The sequence below is a fragment of the Drosophila sechellia genome, chromosome 3L, assembly GCF_004382195.2.
Source record: "Drosophila sechellia strain sech25 chromosome 3L, ASM438219v1, whole genome shotgun sequence".
In the NCBI taxonomy this organism is placed as follows: domain Eukaryota; kingdom Metazoa; phylum Arthropoda; class Insecta; order Diptera; family Drosophilidae; genus Drosophila; species Drosophila sechellia.
This window is the reverse complement of record NC_045951.1, coordinates 15451095-15462173: the sequence shown is the minus strand read 5'-3', so window position 1 is coordinate 15462173 and position 11079 is coordinate 15451095. Positions and strand designations below refer to the sequence as shown.

The following is an 11079-nucleotide window of genomic DNA, read 5'->3' as shown; positions in this document are numbered from 1 at the left end:
TTACTACAGATTTTAAAGAGAAGTTTCCTAAACGTTCAATAACCATAGGAATAATCTTAATCTTAGATTATTCTTAAAACTTACAACTTTTAAAATGGCAGGTTTTTAAGGGGTTTGAGTCAGGGTAAGTGTCAATCAAAGACTCAAACCCACATATGTTTCTGGACAAACATTTTGGATACATTTGCACTCTGGTCCCATTCAATCCTGCCAGAAAACAAAACCCATCAAATTAAAGTATTTTAAGGCAATTTGTCAATAATTTAGGGTAACAAAGCACTTACTTTACAAATCAAATTCGAAGGTGCATCACCTGCATTTAGAACAGCCACACAAATTTAATCAACTTAATTAGGTAAGTTGAAAGGTGTTCGCAGAACGTGGTCGCAATCCACATCTTCAGTAGTGGTGGTGATTTGTTGTTGCAGTACAGTAACGCAACAGATTTGATTAAAACATTATTAATATCTTATCGACAGAGGTGCACAGATCGAGCAAAATCCTCTCTTGTGACTGGTAATTCCAGCTATTACGTTTAAGTGGGTGGGGATAAAAAGTGAAAGCCACTGCGCTTCTGCCGCCTTTGTTGCAAATCCCGTTTGGGCCACAGATGATTAATGACCTTTTGGCAATCCACTCGTACTAACCCTTCTATTTGCATTTGAATTTGCATGCAGCAAGCAATGGCACGTGGACACCAGAAGATCCAGTCGCAGGCGAAGGCCTCCGAGAAGCAGGCCAAACTGAAGAAGCAACAAGGACACAGCGCCAACGACCAGAAGAAGGCGGCCCAGAAGGCACTTGTCTATGTGTGCGCCGTTTGCAAGGTGAGCCAGCTACAGTGGAGCCTGTGTTAAGCGAACAAACTAGAGCTTGAAAGTGCCCATTGCATTTCATCCAAAAGGTTTACTTCTGTATGATGAAGTTCGATACAATAGATCGTAACAAAAGTAGTGTTCCACGCTTAAATTCAATGAACTTTCAAAATCAGAAACACTTGTAATATTGTTGTAACACTAGTTACCGCTTTTACCAATGTTTGTGAGTGTATAACTTCCTACTTTATTAACATTAGCTACTTTGACTTTTCACCCAAATAAGATAAATTAATTTAGTTCACTATGAATATTTACCAGTGAGTAATGAATCTGTTTGTCCAACGTCATATTAAATTAAGTGCTGACCAAGCACTGCTTATGATAACACATTGATATATGATCACCCTTTCTCAAGTTTCATTATTTGCACGCCTACTTCCTTTATGTATGTAGATAACAATTTGGATTGAAAACCTAATCGAATTCCTTCTCCATTTCAGTCGCAAATGCCCGATCCCAAGACGTATAAACAGCACTTCGAGAACAAGCATCCCAAGAACGACATGCCGGAGGAGTTAAAGGAGGTCTGATGATCATTTTACTTCAAGCTGAACGAGATGGACGAGTTGCCTAACAGTACGAAATATTTGCAACAATAACTTTGCATCAGCCCTAAGAAGAAAGCCCACAATCGAGCCGAAGCCAAGAGGATGGATAATAGTCGTAATAATAATATACAAATGCCAGTTTTTTCGTATACACACTGCTGATTTTTGGTTTTGTTTTATACATTGAAATTAACACAGTATGCGATTGTTCGATGTGTGGCTAAATCAATACAAAGACACCTACCTACCTTACAAAATGAATAGAAATTGTTTAATTTTGATATTTATTGCCCCTAAAACACAGGAATATATCTAAAACACCATAAATACTCTGAGCTCCGTTTTGGATTTTGTTTACACGTGAAAGTTTTACACGAATTATGCCAGAAATGAAAGAAAATAAATCTTTTTGTACTATAACTAAATTATGTAATTGACAATTTATAAACAAAAATGTTAAAATTATACAATATGTTTTTATATGAGAATTTAATTAAAATTCTTTTGATATGCTTCCAGTTTAAGATAAAAATAATACTTTTTTTGTGTTGGGGGATTAGGTAATGATATTTTAAAATTACGAACATATAACAAATACTTTTTAATTTTATTACGAAAGATAAAAATGTTGAAATGTTTAAAAAATTATACAAATAATTAGAAATATCAATATTTACTACGAATACCGTTAAATGGTTTGAGTCAGGATTGCTGTTCGTCCAAGACGCGAACCCACAGATTTTTATGGCCTAACATTTTTGATATAGTTCAGCTCTGGTCCCATTCAATCCTGGCAGCGAAACAAAACCCGACAATTGATAAAAATTTACGGTTAATCGTTAATAATTTCGGGTAACAAATCAAAACAATTTGTAACAACGAATTTTACGTAACTGCAAAGGCTGCATCACACCTGCATTTAGTACAGCCAACCAACTTTAATCGGGATAATTAGGTAAGCAGCGGTGGGTTCGCAAAAAGAGCGCAGAACGTGGTCGCAATCCACATTTTCACTTGTGGTGGTGCTCTGTTGTTGTTTCAGTACAGTGTCGTGTCATATTTTCCAAAACATAAATAATTGGTATCTTAACTATAGTATACTGACCGGAAACTGTGCTTCCTGTTTGGTAACCCCAAGAGTAACCTATTCAGCTGTGCGGGAGAAAGTGAAAGTGACTGCGCCTCTGCCGCCTTTGTTGCGAATCCCGTGAAGCCCATAGACCATATACATACATATGCTAACTCATCCATTTCCACTTAAGCAGCAAGCAATGGCACGTGGACACCAGAAGATCCAGTCGCAGGCGAAGGCCTCCGAGAAGCAGGCCAAACTAAAGAAGCAACAAGGACACAGCGCCAACGACCAGAAGAAGGCGGCCCAGAAGGCACTTGTCTATGTGTGCGCCGTTTGCAAGGTGAGCCAGCTACAGTGAAACCTCCCTAAGTCAGCAACTGCAGTGGGTTAATCAAATGGTTTGGAGACAGCTCAAAGAATCACGCAGGAACTCGCTTACTTTAACAGTGAAATTTTGAAAACCATGTTTAAGTATCAGTTGTACTTTTTTTTTAAATTTAATTAATCCGGCTAGTACCGATAACAACTATATCGAGAAAAAGAAGAATTAATTTTGGCTCATTTATCATTGGATATCTTTACTTATATTTTTCAATATTGAATATCTTTTGAATAATTTACTTAAACGAAGCAATTACTAACATTTAAGATTAAAGAACATTTATTGCATAAAATTCGACATCTTAGGAGCTTTAAAATAAAGAATTCGATTTAGATGAAAGTTATAGTAATGCCGTCTAAATATTAATTACTCGTAGTTTGTGGCTAATGTGAAACCTAATCGAGTTTCTTCTCCATTTCAGTCGCAGATGCCCGATCCCAAGACGTACAAGCAGCATTTCGAGAACAAGCATCCCAAGAACGACATGCCCGAGGAGCTGAAGGAGGTCTGATGACCGATGTGGCCGGGTGCATATATAAATATATCAAGCTGATCGAAATCGACGAATTTCCTACCAGTACGAAACTTTTGCAACAATAACTTTACAACAGCCCCGACAAGACATCAACATTTAAGCCGATGAAAGGAGGGGGCGCATAAAGTTAGAACATAGTTTCCAAAGCTAAGGGCCTAGCTGAATTTTTTATATACACACTGCTGACTTTTGGTTTATACTTTGAAAATAACACATATGGCTACCACAACAATACAAAGCAAATTTCCACATAGTAAAATAAATACGTTTGTTTTGAATTTTTATTTTCCCTGAAAGGCAACCAGCAATTCAAGTAACAATAATTACTTGTGCTTTTGTGTGTCTTTGATTTGGTCTATTTTGAACAACGATGCTAACAATGTCGTAGTTTTGTATACGATTTATGCCAGAAATAAAATCAATCTTTTTGTACTATAAACCTTTGAAAACATCATGTAAATGAGAATTTATAAATACAATAAAAACGACATAATTGTTAAAACTAAGAAGGAAAGTTATTGCTGCACAGAAGCATTGTCTAATCTTATGTTTAGTGTATAAATGCAAAGCATTCCTGTCTTTGATTTCAATTCTACTTAACATTTGGCAAATCCCCAATTTAAATTTAGGATTTCTATGTACATTGTTTTAACAAGCACATTTCGTTCTATAGTTAAAAAGTAAAAATTAACGATTTCCCTGCACTTTCAGTTTCATGAAAGTTTTTTCAGTTCTTTGGTTGGACATTCGGCTACAATAGGTTGACTCCCGGAACTGCTGTCCTCTTTCGTTGTCGGAGTCTCAGCTGGGTCTTCTTGCGCGAGTTGCATGAAAACCAAATCCTCTTTTGCCGGAAAATCAGCTAGTACTGTAATGCCAATGTTGTTATCCGGCAGCGCAGGCGTTTCCTCGTGGTAACCAAACCAATAGATTATGATTCCAGGACCAAAACTGACAATAATACATATGTAATTAGATTGGTTATAGGAGGTATTCTTTTATATTACCGATTGCAGTAGCTTTGCAACTGCTGCTGGATGTTGGACTTGTGTCCCTTGGTGTCCCCAAAATTGGCCTTGCTCTCGATCCAGTTGATCACAGAGCCTTTGTAAAGGAAGGGCAGGATCATCTTGATGTCCGGCGTCTTGTCATATCCCATTCGTCGCAAATCCTGCTCGTCGTAGAAATGTATACCCGCCTCCTTAGCCAGATTCTTAAGCTTAAGCTCGTACTCCTCGCCCACTATGCGGCGTCGCAGGTCCGTTATGGATCCGTCTTGATTGTCGCTAACTATGCACTGCTGCACATTGGCCGCCAGCTTCGGATCGTCGATAAGATGCGGATACCTAAGAAGCTGTGAGATGTGCGATCGATGCCGAGTCTTGTACTTCTCTTGCAGCAACATCCTGCAGAGAGTCACCGGGTTCAGTGCCTCGGCACAAGCCATTCGAATCAGAAGGGCATTGTCGTATAAGTTTTTCTGCTCCTCGTAGCTGAATCCAAGCAATTTGGATTATTATTGGTCATGGTGTCAGGAAAGAACACGAGATTGTGGTCTTACGCTTTGAGAAGCCTTTTCCCGCGCTGATCCTGCTTCCAGTGACCCCGCACCCGGTTGAAGATCTCCGACTGCAGGATGCACGTCAATGCCATTGGCTCCACGTCCCTGAAGCGATTCCTCAACTCGAACTCGCAGTCGATGGCCAGGCCGTGGAAGCCGCTGATAAACCGGGTAATGTGATTGTATTCGCCGCCGCTTAGAATCTTTCGCTTCTGTTGCCCATTTCCGCCGGCCAAATCCGGAATTTGGGACATCATTTACGGCCAGAAATACAAAACTATTTCACCGAACGTATGAAAGAGCGCCAGAATAAACAGCTGTTCAACGTACGCCTATCGAATACACATTTAAATTTATCGATTGCTGAAGTGCCTGAAGTTTCTACACGTACCGAAGCGTTCACACTGGACGGCAGTGAATATCGAAATGTTTGCAATGAAATGCATTCAATTCAATTATTTTTATAAAATAGTAATTGACTTCTTATAAAAAGCTGAAAATATCAAAATATGTACAGTGCCTTCAAATCAGTTTGTGGGAATTAAAGCCTAAAACAAAAGCAATCGGGTTCGCGTATCGGCTATTGGTACGGGATCCAGTACCGCCTAACGGTAAACATTAAAAATCTATAAATTAACTTATTAACACGTAAACAACAAAATTCTGTGTATTTATTTTTAATTTCTAATTCTAGCCTTATATACTGGATTTCCACCCTTGGCTGTAATGTATTAAATGAAACCAGAAAAGTGTCTTAATTTTGATATATTTTTATTTTTATATATTCTTATACATAGCACGGGTTTACGATCATTTCTTAGGTTAACACTTGTATTATTTGCGTTAAGCGCTTTTTTCCACTCAATACAACTACAAAGTGTTATTGTTTAACTACGCATAATGTGCGGTATGCGAATTTTTGTATAATTGTTGACCATTGACTTAAAGCTATAATATAAATAAGCTTGGTTTTCTATAAATGCTATTCTTATTTATCATTTTGGAAGCAAAGATCATTCCCTTTTGCTCGATTTAACAACAGTGTATAAATGTGCACCTAAAATAAACTAAATGAGATACGAAAGCGTGTAATAAATAATAATTTTGAATAAATAATTGTTTAATAGTGTTGGTGTAAAAGGCAACAAAGAAAATGTGTTGTTATTGAGAGTCTGGTTGTGTTTTAACTCCCGTATCTAAGTAATTAATTCGAGTGGTTCATTCAGCTCGATGGTCAAACTTGGTTTAACAATAATTCATCTTAAAACTTGACCCGATTCCGGCCGAAAGCTCTTACCGGTTTACACGATCTAGTGTTAACAATATTAAAATTTATTAGCTTAAAGTTGATCTTACGGCTGCGTAATTGTTAATTGTTACTATTGAATTATCTTGGGCTAGGTCTAACTTCTTCATTATGTGTGTGTGTGATTACCTTAATGGTTTTTTAAGCTTGACAGGCTGAATATTCATTCTTTGCAATTATTCGGCTCACTTCATATAGTCGTGGTATTATTGAAGATGTTTGCAATGATTTAAAGTGTAGTACTTGACTAAACAACAGCATTTAGTTGGTCGATCGAAATATTGCACCATTGTGATGTTTAATTTCGGACAAACTTTTTTGAATTCACTCCTTAAGTCTAAATTATTTTAATACCAATTTGTTACTTGACTTTAGAGCTCTTCGTTTAAAGATTTACAACTAATCGAATTCGTTTCTAGGTTAATATTTGATTTTGTTTTGTTTTTTCGAAAGAAGGCATGGTTATGGAGCTAGCGATTTCCATGAAATACCACCGGCAACATTTAGATATTAAGTTATTTATAAACTATACTTGCTTAACATACAGTAGAATCATATATATATAATTACGCACAGGAGTGATGGGGATGAGTGATTGCAGGTGAACGTGGGAGCGGGGCAATGCTAACTTTAATACTATTTTGGAAAAGTCTAACAAACATGCGCTTTAGGCTCTACCAAATAAACAATTAACAATTAATACAAAGCGATTATACTGCTAGTAGACAATGGGGCGAAAAGGTGTTTTGTTTAGTCGATTAGATTTGGCTTCGATTGCGGATATTGTTAGTAGAAGTGCGGCGGCGGCAACGTTTGCGAGGGCAACGTTGTCGGCTGCTGTTCCCATCAGACAACAGAATCTTTCCGTATCCTGAATTTGTTAGCATGTTTTCGGGGGGGAAAGAGAGACAAGACAACATTTCATCAGCAATGGAAGGGATGGGAGTTGAGTTAGTATCAGGAATTCGGTTGCTTAAAACTATTTTCGCACCACATATAGTTCTCAGTCTGAGGAGCCCGCATCACGCCCACGCCGCCGCCCAGTCGGCGGTAGTTCATGCAGCCGCACAAACGCCATTGGTTCGTCTCTGGGTCGTAGACCTCGATGGTTTTCAAATAGGCGGAACCATCAAAGCCGCCCACAGCATACAGCTGTCCATTGACGACGGCCAGGCCAACCTAAAATGGTACGATTTCATTTATAACAATACTATTTGCCGAGGAAAGGTATAAAAAAAACTCACCCCACTGCGGCGGGAGGTCATGGCCACGATGGGGCTCCAGGTATTGGTCAGTGGATTGTAGCGCTCGGCGGACGAGAGCTCCATGCAATCGTCTCGCCCGCCGACGGCGTAAATGTAGTTGTTGAACACAGCACAGCCCAGGTGCTTGCGTCGCGTGGACATCGGGCTGACGGCTACCCATTTGTTGTGTCTGTAATGATAAAATCAGAACAATGTAAATCAAACAAATACTACGTTCAAGAGCAATGCACATTAAGGTCATTTGTTACAAGCGCTAGAGATTGTACGTCCAAAGATATTACATGCTTTATTTATGAATTACCTGGGATCATATCGCTCTACGGTGTTCAACGGACACTGTCCATCGGAGCCACCAATTGCGTAGAGGAATCCTCCAAGCACGGCTACCGCCACTCCCAGTCGCCTTGTTGTCATCGGTGCCACTTTGGACCACTTGTTCTCTTTCGGATCGTACCGCTCCACGTGGTTCAAACACTGAACGCCATCCTGGCCACCCACCGCGTACAAGAAGCCGTCGAGCACAGCCACGCCCACGCTGGTGCGGCAGGAAGTGGTGGGAGCAACGTCGCAGGACCATTGATTCGTTTGTGGATCATAACGCTCGATGCTGTTCAGATAGCTCTGGCCATCGTGACCGCCCACGGCGTAAAGTAGATCATTCAACACGGCCACGCCAACTCCGCAGCGTCGCTTGCTCATGGGAGCGACCATTTTCCAGTCGTTGGTCTGGGGATCGAAGCGCTCCACGGAGGCAATGGCATCGCCGGAACACCATCCGCCCACGGCGAATAGGACTTCCCCTCGTCGAGTTGGTTTGCGCGGTCTGGTGCGTGGACCCTGCATCAGCGGTCGCTCCTGTGGGAGCAACAGATAGTTCTTGGCCTCATCCACCAAATCCCGGCAGGCCTCGTCGCTGCGCACCAGGAGATCAGAGCCCACCGTGCCAACCAGGAACTTTGGCGAGAGCAAAGGCAGACGGACGTGTTGGAGCACCTGAAAATATTCGGAAATATGATTTCATTATTTATTTGTTAGTTGCAATACTTAGAAATTGACGGTACAAGTAGTAATCAGATATGGTTTACAGTAGCTCACCTGTGCCAGATGTTGTCGCCGCTCGGCGACATTGTACTTGAGCCAGGACATGACCGCGTTGAAGACCTGCTCCTCGGAGCGCACGTTCAGCTCGTCGCTGCAAATGATGTCCACCAGCTGGCCGACGGGGAGCAGCAGGAACTCCTCGCTCTCCATCACCTCCTGGAAGTTGTGCTGCGTAAATTTGTCGGCGATCCGTAAAAGTTCCCGGCAGGAGTGTGTGTCGGCAAAGGCGCGTATACCCAGGCAGTTGGTGGGATCCAACTGCCGTTTGAGGAACTCGCAGCAGATGTCCTGAATCTCAACCAGTTGAAGCAGGCAGGCGGCGGGTAGGAGGGTCTGGACATTCGACTCCTCGACAATGATGTGGGCGGTGTAACAAAAGTCGATGAGCAGCTCCATGGCATTCTCATCGATGTCGCGTATGGTGACCTCAGTCTGGCGCGATTCCTCCAGTTCGCCAGTGAACATGGCACAGAAGTAGGAGCTGCAGGCGGACAGAATGACCCGGTGGGCAAAGATCTTCCGTCCGCCCACGTTGAGCACCACATCGCAGAGCTCCCGATGGCGCCGTAGCATATTTAGTTCCGTGAGCGTGACCTTCGGATGTTTCTCGGACGTGTGAGAGAGGCGGGCGGGCGACGGAGGTCGGTCCACTGCCGTAGATCCAACGGAGGAGCCGCCACCAGCCGTGGAATTACCACCGGTACCGGTAACAGCTGTGGGCACACAAAATGATTTTGAGTAAAAAAATAACATATGTTTTGTAATAGTACAAATAAACTTAATGGAACCGATTAATTTGAATTGTGAATGAGTTTAAATACTTTTTTATGAAGTAAAAGCCTTTTCTAAGAGTATTCTTTAGCTGAAAGATCATAGTCTTTTGAACGAATATGAAGTATTTAAAGTCACATGAGGCACACAAGATTCCCCTGGCTTGCTCTCTTCTCAAATTCAAACCAAGCTCCTATCAAATCCTTACCAGCATCCCGTGGTTGAGCGGTGGATCCCGAGCCCGGCAGGTCGCCCATTCTGTTCGCTGCTAAGCGCAGCGGGCCGGAAGCAACCCAACCCCACACGGCGTCTATCTGTGGGCAGAAATGTTAGTAGAATAGTGATTAATGTTCAAGTCAAAGTAAATCAAATCAATGCGTAGGTAGGGCGTATAAGGGTGGCATTGAACTCGATTGTAAGTGAGTAACTAACTAATTAATTTACGAGGACATTGTGATTTGTTCTATTGAAGCGATTTTTCCGAATTGGTGGATTTTAAGCAATTGTACAGTTTTGATATAAATAAAGTCATATTCTGGGCACTGGATGTGGAAATTCTGATTTATTTTTCTTGTCCTCCGCCCCTTTTGCACCACCCACACACAGACATGCTGTGTAACACGCACACATGCACAACTTCGGATCTGCGGATACTAAGGTGGACCTTTCGACTAAAGATACAATTAAACACTAATACGAGTGTTATTTAAGGTATATGTTTAACACGTTAGGTTTAAGAATCCAACATTCTTATACATGATATAAAACATATATTAATATTTATTTATTATTTATTTAAGCTAAAAGATTGTTACTTAAAACTTCTGTTTTAAAACTCAAAATAGGTATGTTTTAAAATTAAAACATGTGCTATTAATGGTAAACAAATTGGAAAGGTGAGTTATTCGATGGATAATATGATTGTGGAATTATCTTCACCAAAATTTAAATAAAACTGAAATCTATTTTATCCATGTGATAAATGTTCATTCGCTTTTACAAAAGTCACTCAATGGAACACCTTAAATCTGATAGGTAACCTGGTCCACCCACAAGCACACACCACACACACACACACACGCGGGCGATGTTGGTTTAGATTTCGATGTATATGTTGGTGTCCCAACCTTTGCGTCTCTGTTCTCCACGGATACAAAGCACGTCCAGGGCCAGCTGCAGGCGGAAAATTTCGAAAATGCAATCTTGATGGCTTAAAAGGACCACATCGAAGATTTTCCTTGCGCGAATTGCACTTTTCAGCACGGAAAAATCGTTTTTTGGTTGCCCTGGAAAAGTCGAAACACGAAACGATTGGTACGGTGCTAGGGATGTGAGAAATGCATAATATCGATATTTTTGAGAATACACTTATTCATATTGTGATACTTTGATGGACATTTCGTTATATCGATATTGTTATTAAATCGTAAACGTTATACGTAAACTAATTTTAACAAGATCTTTATGAAATACTTCACTTTTTTTTTCGAAATGAAAATAAGTGATCACATATTTTTATATAATATACAATAAAATAAGCACTGAACTATATAAAAATATGTACAACAGCATGGAATTAAACTGTGAATTATTGAAATCATTATAATAAAATGCTTTTTAATATTCCCGCCTAAGTAAGTAAATAACATAAGGCAGG

At 40.5% G+C, this 11079-nt stretch overlaps 4 protein-coding genes across 6 annotated transcripts; 2 read left to right on the top strand and 2 right to left on the bottom strand.

Annotated features, from left to right (window-relative positions):
- The first annotated feature begins 185 nt into the window (after positions 1-185).
- On the top strand, positions 186-1851 carry LOC116801077 (zinc finger protein 706-like). Its single transcript, XM_032718617.1, has 3 exons — positions 186-355; positions 678-827; positions 1319-1851. The coding sequence occupies exons 2-3, from the start codon at positions 684-686 to the stop codon at positions 1406-1408; spliced, it is 234 nt and encodes a 77-aa protein (XP_032574508.1). The 5' UTR covers positions 186-355; positions 678-683; the 3' UTR covers positions 1409-1851.
- Positions 1852-2206: 355 nt separating this feature from the next.
- On the top strand, positions 2207-3696 carry LOC6605832 (zinc finger protein 706). Of its 2 annotated transcripts, none has more exons than XM_002030611.2 (3): positions 2207-2381; positions 2692-2841; positions 3305-3696. In XM_002030611.2, the coding sequence occupies exons 2-3, from the start codon at positions 2698-2700 to the stop codon at positions 3392-3394; spliced, it is 234 nt and encodes a 77-aa protein (XP_002030647.1). In that variant the 5' UTR covers positions 2207-2381; positions 2692-2697; the 3' UTR covers positions 3395-3696. The 2 variants fall into 2 exon arrangements, with proteins under 2 accessions (XP_002030647.1, XP_032574507.1); XM_032718616.1 differs by having other exon boundaries at positions 2689-2841.
- Positions 3682-5310, bottom strand: LOC6605831 (protein C15orf41 homolog). Its single transcript, XM_002030610.2, has 3 exons — positions 4980-5310; positions 4426-4911; positions 3682-4369 (listed from the first exon to the last, which is right to left on the bottom strand). Exons 1-3 carry the CDS (start codon positions 5234-5236, stop codon positions 4132-4134), a joined length of 981 nt encoding a protein of 326 aa, XP_002030646.1. The 5' UTR covers positions 5237-5310; the 3' UTR covers positions 3682-4131.
- A 1197-nt stretch (positions 5311-6507) lies between these two features.
- Positions 6508-10759, bottom strand: LOC6605830 (kelch-like protein diablo). Of its 2 annotated transcripts, XM_002030609.2 has the most exons (7): positions 10550-10759; positions 9631-9736; positions 8646-9364; positions 7852-8543; positions 7530-7719; positions 7277-7464; positions 6508-7156 (listed from the first exon to the last, which is right to left on the bottom strand). In XM_002030609.2, exons 2-7 carry the CDS (start codon positions 9677-9679, stop codon positions 7132-7134), a joined length of 1863 nt encoding a protein of 620 aa, XP_002030645.2. In that variant the 5' UTR covers positions 9680-9736; positions 10550-10759; the 3' UTR covers positions 6508-7131. The 2 variants fall into 2 exon arrangements, with proteins under 2 accessions (XP_002030645.2, XP_032574361.1); XM_032718470.1 differs by having other exon boundaries at positions 6508-7464.
- Between the last annotated feature and the right edge of the window lie 320 nt (positions 10760-11079).

Excerpts from the sequence above, each read along its gene's own strand:
- LOC116801077 (XM_032718617.1), top strand. The coding sequence starts at position 684 with ATGGCACGTGGACACCAGAAGATCCAGTCGCAGGCGAAGGCCTCCGAG. Across the intron at positions 828-1,318 it reads ATGTGTGCGCCGTTTGCAAG|TCGCAAATGCCCGATCCCAA; the intron begins GTGAGCCAGCTA and ends TCTCCATTTCAG.
- LOC6605830 (XM_032718470.1), bottom strand. The coding sequence starts at position 9,679 with ATGGGCGACCTGCCGGGCTCGGGATCCACCGCTCAACCACGGGATGCT. Across the intron at positions 9,365-9,630 it reads CGCTCAACCACGGGATGCTG|CTGTTACCGGTACCGGTGGT; the intron begins GTAAGGATTTGA and ends GTGTGCCCACAG. Across the intron at positions 7,720-7,851 it reads GTAGAGCGATATGATCCCAG|ACACAACAAATGGGTAGCCG; the intron begins GTAATTCATAAA and ends TTATCATTACAG.
- LOC6605831 (XM_002030610.2), bottom strand. The coding sequence starts at position 5,236 with ATGATGTCCCAAATTCCGGATTTGGCCGGCGGAAATGGGCAACAGAAG. Across the intron at positions 4,912-4,979 it reads GGGAAAAGGCTTCTCAAAGC|CTACGAGGAGCAGAAAAACT; the intron begins GTAAGACCACAA and ends GCTTGGATTCAG. Across the intron at positions 4,370-4,425 it reads TTGCAAAGCTACTGCAATCG|TTTTGGTCCTGGAATCATAA; the intron begins GTAATATAAAAG and ends TATTATTGTCAG.
- LOC6605832 (XM_002030611.2), top strand. The coding sequence starts at position 2,698 with ATGGCACGTGGACACCAGAAGATCCAGTCGCAGGCGAAGGCCTCCGAG. Across the intron at positions 2,842-3,304 it reads ATGTGTGCGCCGTTTGCAAG|TCGCAGATGCCCGATCCCAA; the intron begins GTGAGCCAGCTA and ends TCTCCATTTCAG.